This window comes from Loxodonta africana, chromosome 2, assembly GCF_030014295.1.
Source record: "Loxodonta africana isolate mLoxAfr1 chromosome 2, mLoxAfr1.hap2, whole genome shotgun sequence".
Classification (NCBI taxonomy): Eukaryota; Metazoa; Chordata; class Mammalia; order Proboscidea; family Elephantidae; genus Loxodonta; species Loxodonta africana.
Window position 1 is genome coordinate 207320968 of NC_087343.1, and position 24108 is coordinate 207345075.

The following is a 24108-nucleotide window of genomic DNA, read 5'->3' on the forward strand; positions in this document are numbered from 1 at the left end:
GACATTCTTTAATGAGATAGAGAAATCAACAAGTTCATATGGAAGGACAAGAGGCCCTGGATAAGTAAAGCATTCCTGAAAAAGAAGAAAAAAGTGAGAGGCCTTACTCTACCCAGTTTTAGAAGCTATTATACCACCACAATAGTCAAAACAGCTTGGTACGGGTACAACAACAGATACATAGACCAACGGAACAGAATTGAGAATCCAGATGTAAATGCATCCACATATGAGCAGTTGATATTTGACAAAGGCCCCAAGGCAGTTAAATGGGGAAAAAACAGTCTTTTTAACAAACGGTGCTGGCATAACAAATAAATGAAACAAGACCCATACCTCATTCCATGCACAAAAACGAGCTCAAAATGGATCAAAGATCTAAATACAAAATGCAAAACTGTAAAGATCATGGAAGACAAAATAGGGACAACGTTAGGAGCCCTAATACATGGCATAAACAGTATACAAAACATTACTAACAATGCAGAACAGCAACCAGATAACTGGGAGCTCCTAAAAATCAAACACCTATGCTCATCCAAAGACTTCACCAAAAGAGTAAAAAGACCACCTACAGACTGGGAGAAAGTTTTCAGCTATGACATCTCCGACCAGAGCCTGATCTCTAAAATCTACATGATTCTGCTAAAACTCAACCACAAAAAGACAAACAACTCAATTAAAAAATGGGCAAAGGATATGAACAGACATTTCACTAAAGAAGGCATTCCGGTAGCTAACAGATATATGAGGAAATGCTCACGATCATTAGCCATTACAGAAATGCAGATCAAAACTACAATGAGATTTCATCTCACTCCAACAAGGCTGGCATTAATCCAAAAAACACAAAAGAATAAATGTTGGAGGGGCTGTGGAGAGATTGAAACACTTCTACACTGCTGGTGGGAATGTAAAATGGTACAAACACTTTGGAAATTGATTTGGCACTTCCTTAAAAAGCTAGAAATAGAACTACCATACGATCCAGCAATCCCACTCCTTGGAATATATCCTAGAGAAATAAGAGCCTTCACATGAACAGATATATGCACACCCATGTTCATTGCAGCACTGTTTACAATAGCAAAAAGATGGAAGCAATGAAGGTGCCCATCAACAGATGGCTGGATAAATAAATTATGGTATATTCATGCAACGGAATACTACTCATTGATAAAGAACAGTGATAAATCTGTGAAAGATTTCATAACATGGAGGAATCTGGAAGGCATTATGCTGAGTGAAATTAGTCAGTTGCGAAAGGGCAAATATTGTGTAAGACAACTAGTATAAGAACTTGAGAAATAGTTTAAACAGAGAAGAAAATATTTTTTGATAGTTACGAGATAGGGGAGGGAGGGACGGTGGGAGACGGGTATTTACTAATTAGATAGTAGATAAGAACCACTTCAGGTGATGGGAAAGACAACACACAATACAGGCGAGGTCAGCACAACTGGACTAAACCAAAAGCAAAGAAGTTGCCTGAATAAACTGAATGCTTTAAAGGCCAGCCTAGCAGGGGCGGGGGTTTGGGGACCACGTTTTCAGGGGACATCTAAGTCAACTGCTGTAATAAAATCAATTAAGAAAACATTCTGCATACCATTTTGGAGAGTGGCGACTGGGGCCTTAAATGTTAGTAAACGACCATCTAAGGTGCATCAATAGGTCTCAACCCACATGGATCAAAGGAGAATGAAGAACACCAAGGACACAGGGTAATTACGAGCCCAAGAAACAGAAAGGGCCACATGAGCCAGAGACTACATCAGCCTGAGACCAGAAGAACTAGATGGTGCCAGGCTACAACCGATGACTGCCCTGACAGGGAACACAGCAGAGAACTCCTGAGGGAGCAGGAGAGCAGTGGGATGCAGACTCCAAATTCTCGTAAAAAGACCAGACTTAATGGTCTGACTAAGACTAGAAGGACCCCGTTAGTCATGGTCCCCAGACCTCCTGTTGGCCCAGGACAGGAATCATTTCCAAAGCAAACTCTTCAGACAGGGATTGGACTGGACAATGGGTTGGAGAGGGATGCTGGTGAGGAGTGAGCTTCTTGGATCAGGTGGACACTTGAGAGTATGCTGGTATCTCCTGCCTGGAGGGGAGATAAGAGGGTAAAGGAGGTTAGAAGCTGGTGAAATGGACATGAAAAGAGAGAGTGGAGGGAGGAAGCAGGCTGTCTCATTAAGGGGAGAGCAATTGGGAGTATGTAGCAAGGTGTATATAAGTTTTTGTGTGAGAGACTGACTTGGTATGTAAACTTTCACTTAAAGCACAATAAAAATTAAAAAAAAACAAACAAACCTGTGGTTGCCAGGGAATCAAGGGGAGGGAGGGAGTGATGAAAAGTTGGAGTCCAGAGAATTTTTAGGGTAATAAAACTGTTCTGTATATTACTGTAATAGTGGACACATGACATCATGTCTTTATCAAAACCCACAGAACTGTACAACACAGAGTGAACCCTAAAGTAAACTGTAGAATTTAGTTGATAATAATGTCTCAATATTGGTTCATCAGTTGTAACATTACAAAATGTAAATAATAGTAGAAACTGGGGGTGGACAGGGAGTATATGGAAAGCCTCTGTAAGTTTCCAGTTATTTTTCTGTAAACTTAAAACTCTTCTGAAAATAAGATCCATTAAATTTTAAAAAAGAAAAGAAAAAAGAATGTCTGCCTTGAAAATTGTGTTCTATTAAGATTGATCGATCTACATGTGCCTATTCGTATCTATGTATGTTTGTATGCATGCATCTATCTATCTATCTTATCTATTAATCTATCATACAGCGTCTCTATGAGTTGGAATTGACCAGACAGCACACCATAATAACAGGATTTATATGGGATCAAATTGACAACAGTTTCTTGAACGATTAGATAGGAAACTTCGGGAGCAGTGATTTTAAGCCAATAAGGGAGGAACAATTTGGAAAAGGGGAGTGAGAAAGGTTGCGTAATTTGGTGAATGTAATTAATAAATGTCACCGAGCTGTACATATTGAAATTGCTTAATTGGTACATGTTTTGCTGTGTATATATTGAAGTGGATTGGAATTATAGGTGTGAGGTATAAACTCATGGTTTTTAACATGGATAGATATAAAAATAAATACACATGAAAACATATATGTACATATTTATAGAAACTTGAATGTATATTATACTAGGAATATATGTATAAAAGCATATACATTACTAAGAGTTGAATTATTGGCCCCTATAAAAGAATTTCTCGGTTTATCATGATGTTGCTTATTGGTCCAGTTGTGAAGATTTTGGTTTTCTTTATGTTGAGGTGTAATCCATACCGAAGTTTGTGATCTTTGATTTGGTAAGTGCTTCAAGTTCTCTTCACTTTCAGCAAGCAAGGCTATGTCATTTGTACATGGCAGGTTGTTAATTAGTCTTCCTACAATCCTGATGCCATACTTTTTTTCAGTGTTTTAATGAAACAAATGAGTTAAGAAAAAAATGCATGTAAGAAATGGAAAGGTAGAGTTAAGCTTTTCATCACGTATGCAATATTATTCCCTTCAGAAAAGAATACAGAAATAAAAAAAAGACATTCTTGGATTCAAGTTGAAAATACAGTATTCAACAGTTTTTTTTTTAATAACTTTTATTAAGCTTCAAGTGAACGTTTACAAATCCAATCAGTCTGTCACATATAAGTTTACATACATCTCACTCCGCACTCCCACTTGCTCTCCCCCTCTTGAGTCAGCCCTTTCAGTCTCTCCTTTCTTGACAATTTTGCCGGCTTCCCTCTCTCTCTATCCTCCCATCCCCCCCCAAGACAAGAGTTGCCAACACTATCTCGAGTGTCCACCTGATATCATTAGCTCACTCTTCATCAGCGTCTCTCTCCCACCCGCTGACCAGTCCCTTTCATTTCTGATGAGTTGTCTTCGGGGATGGTTCCTGTCCTGTGTCAACAGAAGGTCTGGGGAGCATGGCCGCCGGGATTTCTCCAGTCTCAGTCAGACCATTAAGTTTGGTCTTTTTATGAGAATTTGGGGTCTGTATCCCACTGATCTCCTGCTCCCTCAGGGGTCCTCTGCTGTGCTCCCTGTCAGGGCAGTCATCGATTGTGGCCGGGCACCAACTAGTTCTTCTGGTCTCAGAATGATGTAGGTCTCTGGTTCATGTGGCCCTTTCTGTCTCTTGGGCTCTTAGTTGTCGTGTGGCCTTGGTGTTCTTCCTTTTCCTTTGCTCCAGGTGGGTTGAAACCAATTGCTGCATCTTAGATGGCCGCTTGTTAGCATTTAAGACCCCAGACGCCACATTTCAAAGTGGGATGCAGAATGATTTCATAATAGAATTATTTTGCCAATTGACTTAGAAGTCCCCGCAAACCATGTTCCCCAGACCCCCGCACTTGCTCCGCTGACCTCTGAAGCATTCATTTTATCCCGGAAACTTCTTTGCTTTTGGTCCAGTCCAATTGAGCTGACCTTCCATGTATTGAGTGTTGTCTTTCCCTTCACCTAAAGCAGTTCTTATCTACTGATTAATCAATAAAAAACCCTCTCCCACCCTCCCTCCCTCCCCCCCTCGTAACCACAAAAGTATGTGTTCTTCTCAGGTTTACTATTTCTCACGATCTTATAATAGTGGTCTTATACAATATTTGTCCTTTTGCCTCTGACTAATTTCGCTCAGCATAATGCCTTCCAGGTTCCTCCACGTTATGAAATGTTTCCGAGATTCGTCACTGTTCTTTATCGATGCGTAGTATTCCATTGTGTGGATATACCACAATTTATTTACCCATTCATCCGTAGATGGACATCTTGGTTGCTTCCAACTTTTTGCTATTGTAAACAGAGCTGCAATAAACATGGGTGTGCATATATCTGTTTGTATGAAGGCTCTTGTATCTCTAGGGTATATTCCAAGGAGTGGGATTTCTGGGTTGTATGGTAGTTCTATTTCTAACTGTTTAAGATAACGCCAGATGGATTTCCAAAGTGGTTGTACCATTTTACATTCCCACCAGCAGTGTATGAGAGTTCCAATCTCTCCGTAGCCTCTCCAACATTTATTATTTTGTGTTTTTTGGATTAATGCCAGCCTTGCAGGTGTGAGATGGAATCTCATCGGAGTTTTAATTTGCATTTCTCTAATGGCTAATGATCGAGAGCATTTTCTCATGTATCTGTTGGCTGCCTGAATATCTTCTTTAGTGAAATGTATGTTCATATCCTTTGCCCACTTCTTGATTGGGTTGTTTGTCTTTTTGTGGTTGAGTTTTGACAGAATCATGTAGACTTTAGAGATCAGGCGCTGGTCGGAGATGTCATAGCTGAAAATTCTTTCCCAGTCTGTAGGTGGTCTTTTTACTCTTTTGGAGAAGTCTTTAGATGAGCATAGGTGTTTGATTTTTAGGAGCTCCCAGTTATCGGGTTTCTCTTCATCATTTTTGGTAATGTTTTGTATTCTGTTTATACCTTGTATTAGGGCTCCTAGGGTTGTCCCAATTTTTTCTTCCATGATCTTTATCGTTTTAGTCTTTATGTTTAGGTCTTTGATCCACTTGGAGTTAGTTTTTGTGCATGGTGTGAGGTATGGGTCCTGTTTCATTTTTTTGCAAATGGATATCCAGTTATGCCAGCACCATTTGTTAAAAAGGCTATCTTTTCCACAGTTAATTGACACTGGTCCTTTGTCAAATATCAGCTGCTCATACGTGGATGGATCTATGTCTGGGTTCTCAATTCTGTTCCATTGGTCTACGTGTCTGTTGTTGTACCAATACCAGGCTGTTTTGACTACTGTGGCTGTATAGTAGGTTCTGAAGTCAGGTAAGGTGAGGCCTCCCACTTTCTTCTTCTTTTTCAGTAGTGCTTTGCTTATCCGGGGCTTCTTTCCCTTCCATATGAAATTGGTGATTTGTTTCTCTATCCCCTTAAAATATGACATTGGAATTTGCATCAGAAGTGCATTAAATGTATAGATGGCTTTTGGTAGAATAGACATTTTTACTATGTTAAGTCTTCCTATCCATGAGCAGGGTATGTTTTTCCACTTAAATATGTCCTTTTGAATTTCTTGTAGTAGAGCTTTGTAGTTTTCTTTGTATAGGTCTTTTAAATCCTTGGTAAGATTTATTCCTAAGTATTTTATCTTCTTGGGGGCTACTGTGAATGGTATTGATTTGGTTATTTCCTCTTCGGTGTTCTTTTTGTTGATGTAGAGGAATCCAGGTGATTTTTGTATGTTTATTTTATAACCTGAGACTCTTCCAAACTCTTCTATTAGTTTCAGTAGTTTTCTGGAGGATTCCTTAGGGTTTTCTGTGTATATAATCATGTCATCTGCAAATAGTGATAACTTTACTTCTTCCTTGCCAATCCGGATACCTTTTATTTCTTTGTCTAGCCTAACTGCCCTGGCTAGGACTTCTAGCACGATGTTGAATAAGAGCGGTGATAAAGGGCATCCTTGTCTGGTTCCCGTTCTCAAGGGAAATGCTTTCAGGTTCTCTCCATTTAGAGTGATATTGGCTGTTGGCTTTGCATAGATACCCTTTATTATGTTGAGGAATTTACCTTCAATTCCTATTTTGGCAAGAGTTTTTATCATGAATGGTTGTTGGACTTTGTCAAATGCCTTTTCTGCATCAATTGATAAGATCATGTGGTTTTTGTCTTTTGTTTTATTTATGTGATGGATTACATTAATGGTTTTTCTGATATTAAACCAGCCTTGCATACCTGGTATAAATCCCACTTGATCAGGGTGAATTATTTTTTTGATGTGTTGTTGGATTCTATTGGCTAGGATTTTGTTGAGGATTTTTGCATCAATGTTCATGAGGGATATAGGTCTATAATTTTCTTTTTTTTGTAATGTCTTTACCTGGTTTTGGTATCAGGGAGATGGTGGCTTCATAGAATGAGTTGGGTAGTATTCCGTCATTTTCTATGCTTTGGAATACCTTCAGTAGTAGTGGTGTTAACTCTTCTCTGAAAGTTTGGTAGAACTCTGCAGTGAAGCCGTCCGGGCCAGGGCTTTTTTTTGTTGGGAGTTTTTTGATTACCGTTTCAATCTCTTTTTTTGTTATGGGTCTATTTAGTTGTTCTACTTCTGAATGTGTTAGTTTAGGTAGGTAGTGTTTTTCCAGGAATTCATCCATTTCTTCTATGTTTGCAAATTTGTTAGAGTACAATTTTTCATAATAATCTGAAATGATTCTTTTAATTTCATTTGGTTCTGTTGTGATGTGGTCCTTCTCATTTCTTATTCGGGTTATTTGTTTCCTTTCCTGTATTTCTTTAGTCAGTCTAGCCAATGGTTTATCAATTTTGTTAATTTTTTCAAAGAACCAGCTTTTGGCTTTGTTAATTCTTTCAATTGTTTTTCTGTTCTCTAATTCATTTAGTTCAGCTCTAATTTTTATTATTTGTTTTCTTCTGGTGCCTGATGGATTCTTTTGTTGCTCAGTTTCTATTTGTTCAAGTTGTCGGGACAGTTCTCTGATTTTGGCTCTTTCTTCTTTTTGTATGTGTGCATTTATTGATATAAATTGGCCTCTGAGCACTGCTTTTGCTGTGTCCCAGAGGTTTTGATAGGAAGGATTTTCATTCTCGTTGCTTTCTAAGAATTTCCTTATTCCCTCCTTGATGTCTTCTATAACCCAGTCTTTTTTCAGGAGAGTATTGTTCATTTTCCAAGTATTTGATTTCTTTTCCCTAGTTTTTCTGTTATTGATCTCTAGTTTTATTGCCTTGTGGTCTGAGAAGATGCTTTGTAATATTTCGATGTTTTGGACTCTGCAAAGGTTTGTTTTGTGACCTAATATGTGGTCTATTCTAGAGAATGTTCCATGTGCGCTAGAAAAAATAGTATATTTTGCAGCAGTTGGGTGGAGAGTTCTGTAGAAGTCAATGAGGTCAAGTTGGTTGATTGTTGTAATTAGATCTTCCGTGTCTCTGTTGAGCTTCTTACTGGATGTCCTGTCCTTCTCCGAAAGTGGTGTGTTGAAGTCTCCTACTATAATTGTGGAGGTATCTATCTCGCTTTTCAATTCTGTTAAAATTTGATTTATGTATCTTGCAGCCCTGTCATTGGGTGCATAAATATTTAATATGGTTATGTCTTCCTGATCAATTGTCCCTTTTATCATTATATAGTGTCCTTCTTTATCCTTTGTGGTGGATTTAAGTCTAAAGTCTATTTTGTCAGAAATTAATATTGCTACTCCTTTTTTGCTTATTGTTTGCTTGATATACTTTTTTCCATCCTTTGAGTTTTAGTTTGTTTGTGTCTCTAAGTCTAAGGTGTGTCTCTTGTAGGCAGCATATAGATGGATCGTGTTTCTTTATCCAGTCTGTGACTCTCTGTCTCTTTATTGGTGCATTTAGTCCATTTACATTCAGGGTAATTATAGATAAATAAGTTTTTAGTGCTGTCATTTTGATGCCTTTTTATGTGTGTTGTTGACAATTTCATTTTTCCACTTACTTTTTTGTGCTGAGGCGTTTTTCTTAGTAAATTGTGAGATCCTCATTTTCATAGTGCTTGACTTTATGTTAGTTGAGTCGTTACGTTTTTCTTGGTTTTTATCTTGAGTTATAGAGTTGTTATACCTTTTTGTGGTTACCTTATTATTTACCCCTATTTTTCTAAGTAAAAACCTAACTTGTATTGTTCTATATCGCCTTGTATCACTCTCCATATGGCAGTTCAATGTCTCCTGTATTTAGTCCCTCTTTTTGATTATTGTGATCTTTTACCTATTGACTTCCATGATTCTCTGTTATGTGTATTTTTTTTTTAATTAATCTTAATTTGTTTGTTTTTGTGATTTCCCTATTTGAGTTGATATCAGGACGTTCTGGTTTGTGACCTTGTGTTGTGCTGATATCTGATATTATTGGCTCTCTGACCAAACAATATCCTTTAGTATTTCTTGTAGCTTTGGTTTGGTTTTTGCAAATTCTCTAAACTTGTGTTTGTCTGTAAATATCTTAATTTCGCCTTCATATTTCAGCGAGAGTTTTGCTGGATATATGATCCTTGGCTGGCAGTTTTTCTCGTTTAGTGCTCTGTATATGTCGTCCCATTCTCTTCTTGCCTGCATGGTTTCTGCTGAGTAGTCAGAACATATTCTTATTGATTCTCCCTTGAAGGAAACCTTTCTTTTCTCCCTGGCTGCTTTTAAAATTTTCTGTTTATCTTTGGTTTTGGTGAGTTTGATGATAATATGTCTTGGAGTTTTTCTTTTTGGATCAATCTTAAATGGGGTTCGATGAGCATCTTGGATAGCTATCCTTTCGTCTTTCATGATGTCAGGGAAGTTTTGTGTCAGGAGTTCTTCAACTATTTTCTCTGTGTTTTCTGTCCCCTCTCCCTGTTCTGGGACTCCAATCACCCGCAGGTTATCCTTCTTCATAGAGTCCCACATAATTCTTAGGGTTTCTTCATTTTTTTTAATTCTTTTATCTGATTTTTTTTCAGCTATGTTGGTGTTGATTCCCTGGTCCTCCAGATGTCCCAGTCTGCATTCTAATTGCTCGAGTCTGCTCCTCTGACTTCCTAGTGCGTTGTCTAATTCTGTAATTTTGTTGTTAATCTTTTGGATTTCTACATGTTGTCTCTCTATGGATTCTTGCAACTTATTAATTTTTCCACTATGTTCTTGAATAATCTTTTTGAGTTCTTCAACAGTTTTATCAGTGTGTTCCTTGGCTTTTTCTGCAGTTATCCTAATTTCATTTGTGATATCATTAAGCATTCTGTAAATTAGTTTTTTATATTCTGTATCTGATAATTCCAAGATTGTATCTTCATTTGGGGAAGATTTTGATTCTTTTGTTTGGGGGGTTGTAGAAGCTGTCATGGTCTGCTTCTTTAAGTGGTTTGATATGGATTGTTGTCTCCGAGCCATCACTGGGAAACTAGTTTTTCCAGAAAATCCGCTAAAAAAAAAAATGCAGTCAGATCCCTATCAGAGTTCTCCCTCTGGCTCAGGCTATTCAGATGTTAATGAAGCCGCCTGGGGAGGGTGGGGAACGAACAGAGAGATAGGAGAGTAGCACCTCAGAATATAGCCAGAGTTGCTTGTCTTGCTTGGAATGACTATTATATCTGAGATTCCGGCGGGCGCCTCGCCTATGTGTGCTGGCTGTGTAGAGATTGCCCCCGGGGGCGTCTGGCCCGCTGGAGTCACGGTCAGATCCTCCGCTTCCAGCCCCACGCCCAGCGTCAAGGCTCCCCTACTGGGACGGTGCACTCTCGACTCTAAAATCAGTCGCTGCCTCCCAGGGACTTCTCATCCCTCCAGCCACGTGGCCGTGCCGCCCCCGAGAACCAGTTAGGCCTCCCCCGGGGTTAGTTCAGATGGGTGGAGCAGCTCCCCGTGCTTGTGCCGTGACCGAGTGTCCTGGCTGGGACGCTGTTCTCCCCGCTCCAATACCAGTCGCTGCCTCCCGGGGACTTCTCCTACCGGCTGCGTCCCATGCCGCCGGCGCAACCCGGCTGGGCCCTTTCCCGGGGTTAGTTCAGGGGGGTGCAGCAACTCTCTGTGTTTATGCCGTACCTGCGTCCAGTCCAAATCCCTGCAGGACGGTTCCCCAGCTCGGACGCTGCTCTTTCTGCTCCAAGACCAGTCACTGCCTCCTGGGGACTTCTCCTACCGGCTGCGTCCCACGCCGCCCGTGGAACCGGCTGGTCCCCCTCCTGGGCTTAGTTCAGGGGGGTGGAGCAGCTCTCTGTGCTTGTGCCGTACCTGACTGGTACGCTGGCTCCAGGCTCTGGAAACAATCGCTGCTTCCCCGTATTAGTTCGTTCTCCGTCTCTAAATCTGTGTTTGTTGTTCAGGGTTCGTAGATTGTTATGTATGTGATCGATTCACTTGTTTTTCCGAGTCTTTGTTGTAAGAGGGATCCGAGGTAGCGTCTGCCTAGTCCGCCATCTTGGCTCCGCCCCTCAACAGTTTTTATATACCAGCAAAATCCATGTAGAAATTGTAAAGGAAAACATTTATTCCAGTAATAAAATATAAAACACCTACAACATTTCCATTCAAGGATGTCCACAACTTTAAGAGAAATTATACAATATTTTTTAAGGATATATAGCACATAAGAAAAACATAAATAGATTGAGAAGTATGTGGGAATCTTCAATACACTAAAAATGTCAATTCTGCCCAAGTTACAACATGCTTTGATATAAGAGGAAGGATTGGAAGGAAGAAAGACGATGTGACTTGGAAGCCTCGTGAGACTGGTATTGACAGGCCACGTTTGCCATTTACTGGCTTCTTGACCTTGAGCAATTTACTTCAGCCCTGTCTTTAGTTTCATTATTCAAGAAAATAACAATAGTGTAATAAGAGTGATAATAAGAGTCGAGTACCCACCATATACAATGTCTGTGAGTGTTATATGAGTTTACATGCATGCTCACCACTGTTTCTTACACAGGAAGTACTCAGGGTGCTTTCCTCTCATTATCATGCAAGTGAGGAGGAAGAGAAAGTTTTAGGAAGTTCACACTATTACACAAGGTTGGAGGCATAGTTACCTTCCTTGCAGTTAGTGTTTCCTAGAAAAGAAAGCTAATTCTGCCTCGTCCTTGTCCTAGGAGAGGAGGTGGAAAACAATATAAGCTATTATAATTAAAGACAAGGGAATGGATTCTCTGGAGTGTTAAAATGTTAAGTTCCTGTCTTGACTGTGGGGAAGCTGAGTAGGGAGTCTCCAGGAATGAAAATCCTTTCAATCTGTACAGCCACTTAGTATGCTCCTGTGAAGCTATGTAAGGTAAATTTTAAATAAAATCACTATTCAGAGCAGGTATGAATTCCATATTCCGTGAGTGCTTCTAGAATTTAGTTGGAAATAAGTTAATAAATTTAATGCATAAAAATACCTCAGAAAAGAAATGTTTGTTTTCTTGTCCATGAATATATATTCGTGTTCACAGGTATCTTGTAAAATAGAGTGATATGGTTAAATTCTGTAACATGCTTTAAAATTATGTTAAAATGAGTGATGGGGTTCAATAATATAACATATTGGAAAATTATGTTAAAATGAAAGGTGTTATGGTGACTTTGAGCCAGTGTCATGGATGCTGTTGTATAACCATCCCTAGATGGGACCCTTAACTCTAGTTTATTTCATATTTCCATTCATTTATCAATAATGATAAGGGTTCCAACTGTGTTAGGTGATGCTTTTTATTGATGATAGAGATTAATATATATTGTAGTGTTGTTGTTGTTAAGCACCGTTTAGTTGGTTCCGACTCACAGCGACCCTATATGCACAACAGAAGGAAGCACTGCCCAGTCCTGAACCATCCTCACAGTCATTGGTATGCTTGAGTGCATTGTTGCAGTCACTGTGACCATCCATCTCCTTGAGGGTCTTCCTCTTTTTTGCTGACCCTCTGCTTTACCAAGCATGATGTTCTTCTCCAGGGACTGATCCCTCCTGATAGCATATCCAAAGTACGTGAGACATAGTCTCTCCATCCTTGCTTCTAAGGAGCATTCTTGTTATGTGTATATATACATGGATACATAATTAAAATTGAATTAAACTCTCTATATATTAATATACCACGGACTGCCAGAAGAAGGTACATCTTGGAAGAAGTACAGCCAGAAACCTCCTTAGGAGCAATTATGGCAAGACTCATCTCCAATACTTGGACGTGTTATCAGGAGGGACCAGCCCCTGGAGAAGGACATCATGCTTGGTAAAGTAGATGGTCAGGGAAAAAGAAGACCCTCAATGAGATGGATTGACACGTGGCTACAACAATGGGCTCAAGCATAACAACGATTGTGAGGATGGCACAGGACCCAGCAGTGTCTCCTTGTGTTGTACATAGGGTCATTATGAGTCAGAACTGACTCTATAGCACCTGACAACAGTAACAACACAGGTTAAAAAGCAAAAATTGCAATACATGTATTTTGTTTTCCCAGGAACCTTCGATCTCAATGAAAATACAAAACACTCAGACTCATACTAAGTGATAAGTAAGATAAATAATCAGGTGAGACCGTGTAAGCTAATGCCAGTCTTCTTGCTGAACATGGTGATAACTGACTCCATTCTTAAGTGATTTTTGCACTAAGCATCTTATAAACATTCTTTCATGTCATCCTTACAATATTCCTTTGAAAAATATGATACTTTTAGGGATATGAAAATGGAGGCAGGAGTGGTTATGTTACATGCTACTTCTCAGAGATGGGAAATATAGGACATGAATCTGTTGTTGTTGTGGTGGTTATTTTATACCACACTACTACATCAGCTGTGAGAAAGACGTTGGTGGTGAATACAAGTTAGAAGAATGGTAGGTGAGAATAAGACCTTAACCGACTGATTTGAGAGGCATGTCAGGCCACATTCTCTTTTCTTCTAGTAACCACAGCTCATTTGCTGAGGCTTTACATTTGTCCTGTACTCTTCTAAGCCCTCTACATGATTTATTTTATTTTTTTTTAGTGGATGACATTTGTGCACCTGATTTTTTTTTTTTTTTAATTATTGTGGTAAAATATACACAACATAAAATTTGCCATTCCAGCCGTTTTCAAGTACACAGTCCAGTGGCATTAATCACACAGTGCTGTGTAGCCATCACTGCTATGTGCTCCCAAAATGTTTTCATCACCCCAAACAGAAGCTCTGTGCCCATTAAGCAAAACTATTTTAAAATTATTTTATTAAACTTTTAATAAACCCCAAAGTTTACTTACAACATATATGTTAGATATAAAGAATTTTTGTAAAATGCTTTAAAAAAAACATTGCCAGTGCTTTTGAAAACCATGGACTCCCTCTGATTGCATAACCGTCCTGGGCCACTGCTGAAGTAATCATATCCCAGTACTTTGTTTATCGTTCTCTTCTTTTCTTTTCTTCTCTTTTTCACCACACTTCTTATATGATACATTGTTTGTTTGTTTAAATTCATATGAAGAGATTTATGAAGTTGTTTCCCTGTGGCCTACTCTGTTCATTCAGCATTCTGTTCCTGAGGCTCGTCAATGTTATTTATTACCTTTAGTTTTGGTTTTCAACCCCACTGTCTGTTGTCCATGCACATTTGGTTGTTACAAATAGGGTTGCTATGCTCACTCATCTATATACCATTACAAGGTCTTGCAGAATACTCTCACTGCCTTAAATATGATGCCCTGTGCTCCCTCTACTCATCCATTCCACCTTCCCTTTTTCCCATGGCAACCACTGCTATTTTTTTTTTTTTATTGTCTGTGTAGCCTTTTCTGGAGTTTCATATAGTTGGAATCCTACAGTATGTAACTTTTTCAGACTGGTTTCTTTCACTTGGCAGTAGGCATTTAAGTTTCCTCCATGTCTTTTTCTAGATTAATAGCTCATGGCTTTGTATCACTGATTGTATGGAGTATGCCACAGTCTGTTTTACTTATTTATTTACTTATTCATTCATTTTTTTAATTTTTTTATCTACTCACATATTGAAGGATATCTTGGTTGGTTCATAAACATACACGTGCAGGCTTTTATGTTAATATGTTTTCAACTCATTTAGGCAAATAGGCAGGAACATTATAGCTGGACCGCATACTAAGCCTATGTTTAGTTTTGTAAGAAACTGAAAAACTGTCTTCCAAAGAGGCTATGCCCCTTTGCAGTGCCACCAGCAATAAACGACACCTCCTGTTGCTGTACATGCTTGTAAGCATTTGTTGTCTGTTTTTTGGATTTTAGCCATTCTAACAGGTGTGTACTGATATCTCATTTCTGTTTTAATTTGCAATTCCCTAATTTTTTTTTTTTTTAATGACAGGTGACGATGAACATTTTTTCTAGCTTATTTGTCAATCTTCTTTGGTAAACTGTCTGTCAGGTCTTTAGCCTGTTTTGTAATTGTTCATCTTACTGTTGATTTTTAAATGTTCTTTGTATTTTTTACATATCAGTACCTTGTCAGATGGGTGTTTTGTAAATATTTTGTCTCAGTATGTGGCTTATCTTTTCATTTTCTTAATGGTGTCTTTCGCAGAGCAGCTTTTAATTTAATGAAGTTCTACTTATCAATTTTTTCTTTCCTGAATCGTGCTCTTTTGTTGTAGCTAAAAAGTCATTGCCAAACCCAAGGCCACCTAGATTTTCTCCTATTTTATCTTCTAGCACTTGTGTAGGTTTGCATCTTACAGTTAGATGTATGATCCTCTTAGAGTTAATTTTTGTGAAATGTGGAAGATTTGTGTCTAGATTCCTATTTTTCATATGTCAGCGCTCCAGTACCATTTGTTGAAAGTGACAATTCTTTACTTGTTATTTTGTTTCCTGAGCATTGCTGCTATAACAGAGTAACCTTTATTTTTTGATTGAAATCTTGGACACTTATGTCTGTTTTCCATCATTTCACTCAATTAGTCTCTTCTAAATTTCTGACCATGATTTCATGGTTAGTCTTGCTCTGGGAATGAGCACAGTATCACAGGATCCTGAAATCTAAAGCCTCTTGTTGAGAAATGATGAGGTTAAAACATAAAAAAGAATATTCTAAAAAAAACAAATGTGTGTACTATAAAACCAAAAACCAAACCCACTGCCGTAGAGTCAGTTCCGACTCATGGCGATCCTATAGGACAGAGTAGAACTGCCCCGTAGAGTTTTCAAGGAGTGCCTGGTGGATTCAAATTGCCAACCTTTTGGTTAGCAGCCGTAGCACTAAACCACTACACCACCAGGGCTTCCGTATGTACTGTATCTCTCATAAAGTAAAGAAGTTTATTGTAAGAGAAAACAATGTAGATTAGATAAAATTAACAAATATAAAAAGAGAAAATTACAACTAAGAAAAACCAACTCTGCAAGCATAATGAGTTGTAAATGGAGTCTAAAACCTTGTACCTCATAATATACATAGTTTTGAGATGTTAATAAGAATTCTGGAGAAAATAAATATGAGGCGTCTAACATTCCAATCTGTTGGGGAAACACTGCTTGTTATACCCCTCCTGCCCAGAGGGCTACTGCTAATGCTCTGCACCATTTGACAGTAAATAGCCCTGTGCAGCTCGGAGTTTGGAGAAGTATTTTACATTAGACCTATTTTTACAAGAATAAATACCTTGTGGAACCCCAATCCTGTGTGGAAAACGTTTTAGGGTTATCTATCCTATGAGTCGGAAACGACTCGATGGTACTAGTTTTTTTTTTTTTTTTTTTTATCCTATGAGTAGCTTACATTGAGCTTCAAAATAGGACCTAATCTTCCTGGTGAAGTTAAAAAGTAAGCAAATGCAGCAATATGTTACTAACTGCCTTAGTTATCTAGTGCTGCTATAGCAGAAATATCACAAATGGGTGGCTTTAACAAACAGAAATTAATTTTCTCACAGTCTAGGAGGCTAAAAGTCCAAAATTCAGGGTACTGGCTCTGGGGGAAGGCTTTTTAACTGTGTCAGCTCTGGAGGAAGGTCATGGTCTCTTTGAGTGTCTGCTCCTGGGCCATCTTTAGGTGGCTTGGCATATCTCTTCTGCCATCTCTGCTTCTTGTTTAATCTCTTTTATACAGGCATTCCCTGTTATGAATGTCTGACTTATGGACAACCCAGTTATTAACCAACTTCCATAAAGACTAGTATATTAACAATTTGAGGTACATACAATGGTTCCTAGTAACAAACAGGTGCTACTTTGCTATGCTCATCAAAACATTATTATTATTATTACTGTATTATTATGTTAAAGATATTTTAGTATATCTGGAAGTATTTCTTTAATGTTTTCTATGAATAGAAATGTACACTATGTATATATATACTGAGACCTATGTTTGACTAGCTGACATTGCATACAAACCGTACCTAACTGCTCAACTTACGTACAAGTTTGACTTAAAGAAAAATTTAGAAAAGGAACTTGTTCATAATCTAGGAATTGCCTGTATCTCAAAACAGATTGACTTAAAAAACACCCTACACTAATCCTGCCTCAGTATAAAAACCACGACCATTTCCAAATGGCATTATAATCACAGGCATACAGGGTAGGATTTACAATACATATTTTGGGGGAACACAATCCAATCCATAACAATACCTAGAAGAAATTTCAGTTTTCTCTTGAGAAACATTTTTTTCTTAACAGAATATTCTTGAAGAAATATACATACGAATCTTAATGTAGAGGATACTTAGTGATGCAGTGCTCAATACCTTCAGTATGCCACTGTTAAAATGCTATGAAATTTTGATATGGTCATATTTTGTCACATTCTCTGTGAGAAGACAAAGTGAAGACAACTTCAGCAAATGGATGAGGAGAGGTGAGACAGAATGACACAAGTAAGTGTGTGTTTATGTAAGTTCAGCCTGAAATAATGATAGAAGAGAGAAAATCGAGAGGAAAACACGGGCTTTATATTTTTTTAGCCAATTCTCATTGAATAGTGCACCATTTGGCTTACATTAAAAGTTACGTAGCAGAAATTTCGGCAAGATTTCCAATACAATTGTCCAACATTTATATGTATTTAATGACCAGGGCAGAATTATCACCAAATGAGCTAGACAACTTTCTTAACTTAAAAAAAAAAGCTCTGGTATAGTCTAACATGAGTCATATCTCAGAGAGACTTAAGAAAAATCATGGTGAAACTTTGGAGTAACAAATTCTGTTTGAGTTAATTGGTCTATAATAAGAATTGACAAGTTCAAGGCAATTGGGCACTTATGACATGATTTTCAAAATAGGTGGCTCCATCGAATAGTTCAGAAGAATCATTGCACAGAAATAAGTTTAATTGCAGGGGCAGTGGAGGTTCAGTGGTAGAAATTTCACCTTCCAATAGGACATCCAAGTTTGATTTTTGGCCAATGCACCTCACATGCAACCACCACCAGTCTGTCAGCAGCTGCTTGTGTGTTGCTATGATGCTAAACAGGTTTCAGAAGGGCTTCCAGACTAAGACAGACTTGGAAGAAAGGCCTGGTGATCTACTTCTGAAAAATCAGCCCATGAAAACCCTATCGATCACAATGTCTGATGCAATTGTGCATAGAGTTGCCATGAGTTGGGGCTGACTCAACAGCAACCAATAGCAACAAGTTTAAATATGTGAGAATTGAAATGACTAATGCAATAGTAATCTGTATCATGAAAATAATATGTATAATAATCTATATAATAATAATAACCTCATTTCCCCTGAATGAGCTCGAAGCCATGTCCTTTCTTGTAGACAGTGCAAGGGTGGTCTGCGGTAGGGTAACCTGACCACAAACCTCCTCCCTGCCCCTACCAGAAACTAATTGGGCCTGGTACTGAGCTAGATCTACCCAAATTCCTTATAACCATTTGCTTAAAAGCAACATAAAACAAACAAACAAACAAAAATATCTCTTTACCACCAAAGGAGTGAAGTATGAGCCTGATTCTCCTTTCATGATTATTGACAAAAACGATTCACTTTTGTTTTAGAGATTGCTCTTCTCAGCGCATAAGAGTTTCTTTGATTAATTTATCACCCCTTCAGAGGTGCTTTCTGGTAGATTAATATCCCCAGGTCACAACCATTCTCTAAATGACATTAAAAATGCTTTTGAGTTTTTCCCTTTTTTACACACAACATCATTAGCCATTTATATAAAAAATTAGACCTCAGAGGCAGTGCATTTTATTATCTCTCCACTTAAAAATGCAGTTCGAACTCATGAGGCTGACCGCCACATCTCTTTCTCTGTGAATTTCTCCTAACTCCCTTGCCACTCCTAGGCTACTGACCATTTTGTTTTGTGTATGTGTTTTTTTTTCACCTCTCCTAACTCATGAAAATGTATTACACTAATGAATGAGTAAAAGTGCATTTTGGTCTTCGTGTCTTATCCACCAGCCTTATCTTTCTCATGATGATGTCTTTTAGCTGCCAAGAATAACCTGTACTCATCTTTTCCTAATATGTGCATAATTACCTCATACATTAAAATTAAAATACCACCTCCCTGAGGGACTGAATTGCTGGGTTAAGGGCTGTGGGGACCACGGTCTCAGGGAATATCTAGCTCAATTGGAATAACATATGCTCTACACTCTACTTTGGTGAGTAGTGTCTGGGGTCTTAAACACCTGTGAGCTGCCATCTAAGATACTCCACTGACCTCACCCCTTCCAGAGCAAGGGAAAATGAGGAAAACTAAAGATACAAGGGAAAGATTAGTCCAAAGGACTAATGGGCCACAACTACCATGGCCTCCACCAGACTGAGTCCAGTACAACTAGATGGAGCCTGGCTACCACCACTGACTGCTCTGTCTGACAGGGATCACAATAGAGGGTCCTGGACAGAGCTTCATTAGCTCAGTAATGAAGTCACTCCTGAGGTTCGCTGTTCATCCAAAGATTTTTAGACAGGCCCATAAAAGAAAATGAGACTAAGGGGGCACACCAGACCAGGGGCAAGGACTAGAAGACAGGAGGGATCAGGAAAGCTGGTAATAGGGAACCCAAGGTCAAGAAGGGAGAGTGTTGACAGGTTGTGGGATTGTTCACGAATGTCATAAAACAATATGTGCGCTGTTTAATGAGAAAATAGTTTATTCTGAAACCTTAATCTGAAGGGCAATACAAAAAATTTGTATGCCACAATCAATAAGAAACATAACTCTAAATTAGAAAAAGGTATGTTTTTCTTAATTCTTCTAGACATTTCTATTTTGCGTACTGTCCTCTTTATTACATTCCACTTTGATAGTTACTCTATCTGTAATGTTTTTTATTGATGGAGTCTCTTTCTCACTTTCTCCAAGCCTTTGGACAAAGGTCATCAGATAAGGGAGGTCTTCCTGGGCTATTGGATTCCCAAAATTGAACACTCCCCTGCAGTCCTAACTTCTTTGCCTTACCTTTTTTCACAGCATTTATCCTCTAATGAATTAACAGTGGTTATTTTGCCACCATCTGATCACATCTCATGGTAACAACACATGTGGGCTGGGACTTTGCCTGTTGTGATTGCTGCACTATCCCCAGTTCCTGACAAAATCCAATAATAGTTGAATGGATAGACCTGAATATTCCTTGAATTTCTGTTTTGGTCTTACATATACTGTACAGGGGAGCCCTGGTGCTGCAGTGGTTAAGAAGTCAGCTGGTACCAAAAGGTCAGCAGGTCGAATCCAACAGCTGCTTCTTGGAAATCCTATGGACAGGCCTACTCTGTCCTACAAGATTGCTAGGAGTTGGAATCGACTTGATAGCAACGTGTTTTATGTATATATACATATATACACACACACACATACTGTATAAGAGGTACTGGACAATTGCAGAAAGGGACCCCAGCATTTATACTTTTATTATTACATGTATTCATATATTTTTTTATTATACCAGTATACATACAATAAAACATGCAATATTTCACCACTTTCTACATATATGCTTCAGAATTGATTATATTCTCTAAGTGGTGCAATTGTTCTCGCTATTTTTATCCAAATTATCCCACCTCCATTAGCATACATTCAATGCATTCTGAGCAAACACCCCCACTTCCAGGTGTTATATTGAAATGATTAAAGAATCTTTTCTCCGTACATCCACTTAGGGCATAGAGGATTTACTGTAAATTATAAAACAAGCACTGTATAATGTAATAGGCATACAGATATTTATTAACACTGGTAGTAAAAGTACCTATTATCACGAGGGCAAAGTTACAAATATTATTTTCAATCTTTGTTATCACATCAGTCACACACTGACAAGTGGAATTTATGTATCAGCTTATCTTTTAAGGAGTTTCTGATGTTTCAGACACTGTCTTTGCTTTTGAGAAGTTCCTGTTTGTAAGACCTACATCAGTCATGTTGTTGTTGTTGTTAGGAGTCATCGAATTGATTCTGACTCATAGTGACAATATGTGCAACAGGACAAAACACTGCCCGGTCCTGTGCCATCTTCATAATCTTTGTTATGCTTTAGTCCATTGTTGCAGCCACTGTATCAATACATCTTAAGGGTCTTCCTCTTTTTTGCTGACCCTCTACAAAGCATGATATCCTTCTCCAGAGACCTATCTCCCCTGATAACATGTCCAAAGTATGTGACATGTAGCCTCACCAGCCATCCTTCCTTCTAAGGAGCATTCTGGTTGTACTTCTTCCAAGACAGATTTGTTCATTCTTCTGGCAGTCCATGGTATAGTCAATATTCTTCACCAACATCATAATTCAAAGGTGTCAATCCTTCTTCGGTCTTCCTTATTCATTGTTCAGCTTTCCCATGCATATGAGGTGATTGACAACACTGTGCCTTGGGTCAGGCACACCTTAGTCTTCAAGGTGACATCGTTGCTTTTTAACACTTTAAAGAGGTCTTTTGCAGCAGATTTGCCCAATGCAATGCATCATTTGCTTTCTTGACTGCTGATTCCATTGGTTGATTATGGATCCAAGTAAAATAAAATCCTTGAATCTTTCAATCATTTCTCTGTTTATCATAATGTTGCTTATTCCATTTGTGAGGATTTTTGTTTTCTTTTATGCTGAAGTGTAATCCAGGCTGAAGGCTGTAGTCTTTGATATTCATCAGTAAGTGCTTCAAGTTCTCTTCACTTTCAGCAAGTAAGGTTATGTCATCTGCATAACACAGGTTGTTAACGAGTTTTCCTCCAATCCTGATGTTCCATTCTTCTTCGTATAGTCCATGAATTGTATAACACGAATATTATTATTCTGATTTTTCAAATGAGAAAAAAAATGCTCAGAAGGTGAACTTCAGACAAGTTCTACAATTTCAAAAGTGAAGCAATGTTGACATATTATGTTTCTCTCTGATTCTATAGTTCTTGTTCTTTGAGTTTCCTAATCTTGTTCATTCCATATTGATCACTGACTTACAGAATTCACTAGAACCAAGTGCTTTATAAGGCATTGGGTAGACATTTACCATATTAATGAACTGGTGTTCTTTTTTGTGGTTCTAGGTAACGGACTTATTAATGATGGCGTGGGAGAATCAGACCTTAGACTCGGAATTCATCCTTCTAGGAATTTTTGATCATAGCCCTACCCACATCTTCCTCTTCTCTCTGGTCCTGGGCATCTTCACAGTGGCCCTAATGGGAAATACTACCTTGATTTTTCTCATATACCTGGACACCCAGCTCCACACCCCCATGTACTTCCTCCTCAGTCAGCTGTCCCTCATGGACCTCATGCTGATCTGCACCACGGTACCCAAGGTGGCCTTCAATTACTTGTCTGGCAGAACAACCATTTCTGTGACAGGCTGTGCCACACAAATTTTTTTCTATGCATCACTGCTTAGCTGTGAGTGCTTCCTGTTGACTGTAATGGCCTATGACCGCTATGTTGCCATTTGCCATCCTCTAAGATACCCCAGTCTCATGAGCCTTAAAGTTTGTGGACTTATGGTTGCCTCCTCCTGGATTCTGGGGTCTTCCGATGGTGTCATTGATGCTGCAGCAACATTTTCTTTCTCCTATTGTGGGTCCCGGGAAATAGCTCACTTCTTTTGTGATTTTCCTTCTTTGCTAAGCCATGCATGCAATGACACATCAACATTTGAAATGGTTCTCTTTATCTGCTGTATAGGAATGATTGTTATCCCTGTAGTAATCATCATTGTTTCCTATACTAGAGTCCTTCTGGCTGTCATTCGCGTGGGATCTGGGGAGGGTCGCCACAAAGCTTTCACCACCTGTTCCTCCCACCTCATGGTGGTTGGAATGTACTATGGAACAGCCTTGTTTGTATACATCCGGCCCACTTCTAATCATTCCCCCACCCAGGACAAGATGGTGTCCATCTTCTACACCATCCTTACTCCCATGCTTAATCCCCTCATCTACAGCCTCCGCAACAAAGAAGTGACCAGAGCATTCATGAAGGTATTAGGGCAGGGCAAGTCTGGAGAATAAATTCTGCAATTGTCTTTATTCTTTGTTTTCTGCTAAGTACTTCTCTTTCAAAAAATCAAGTAATGAAAACTCTATGGAACACTGTTTTACTCTGACACACATGGGATCACCATGAGTTGGAATCAACTCAAAAAAAACAGGTTATAGGACTTTTATTGCAATGCATGAGATTTTTTCGTTTTTTTAAGTAAAACGTCTTGTCTTTATTTGGTGTTAGCTGCTGTCAAGTTGGCTCCGACTCATAGTGAGTGGCTCAATCCTGTGTCATCTTCAGGACTGTTGGTATGCTAGAGACCAGTGCTGCAGCCACTGTATTCTTGAGTGCCTTCCAACCTAGGGAGTTCATCTTAAAGAATTACTTTGACAACATTTTGTTGTGGTCCATTTGGTTTTCATTGGTTAATCTTTCTGAAGTAGATCTCCAGCCTTTTCTTCCTACTTTGTTTTAGTCTGGAAGCTCCATTGAAGCCCATCCACCATGGGTGATCCTACTAGTATTTGAAATACTGGTGACATATTTTCCAGAATTATAGCAACATACAAGCCATCACAGTATGAAAAACTGACAGGTGGGTGGTAGATTCTTTAGTAGTAAGTATTATTTTTTGTTATAACTCTGTTCCAGTCACCTTCTCTCCAATAAATATAAGTTAATTTCAGTTGAACATTATTATTGGTATTATCTAACCATAAGAGGATCAAGTTTTTCCAAAATTGACAATTGCTTTTGCATTTCACCTCAATGAATAGGAATACAGCTTATGGAACTTGCATGAAATCATATAATGTATTTTTGGCCAAAGGAGTTATTGTAAAAAAAAAAAAATCACATCCAGGATTTTTGTAGTTAAGTGGTCAAATAGGTATTTCCTAAGTGATCCAAGGTAATAATTTAATAAAATATTATTCAGACTCTGTGTGCAGTGAACTCTTTTTATCTCCAAATGAATAGTGAATTTGCACATAAATCAATTAATGTGCTATCAGTTATCATGTGTTAATAATATTGATCCATAACATGTGTAGATTGATGATTTGAGCATTTATTTCACCACTTTTTACATATCTAGTTTTAAGGAGGGGAAGATAAAGAAAGTGTTCATTATCTTAATTATTTTCTTAACAATTAAGCAAGAAAGAACTGCATTATTATGTTGTAATCTTACCAAGGAAACC

The 24108-nt window shown here is 38.5% G+C and overlaps 1 protein-coding gene across 1 annotated transcript; it reads left to right on the plus strand.

Moving 5' to 3' along the window:
• The first annotated feature begins 21195 nt into the window (after positions 1-21195).
• Positions 21196-23040, plus strand: LOC100668215 (olfactory receptor 2M3-like). The gene has a single exon (XM_003422137.3). It carries the CDS (start codon positions 21991-21993, stop codon positions 22930-22932), a length of 942 nt encoding a protein of 313 aa, XP_003422185.2. The 5' UTR covers positions 21196-21990; the 3' UTR covers positions 22933-23040.
• Positions 23041-24108: the final 1068 nt, after the last annotated feature.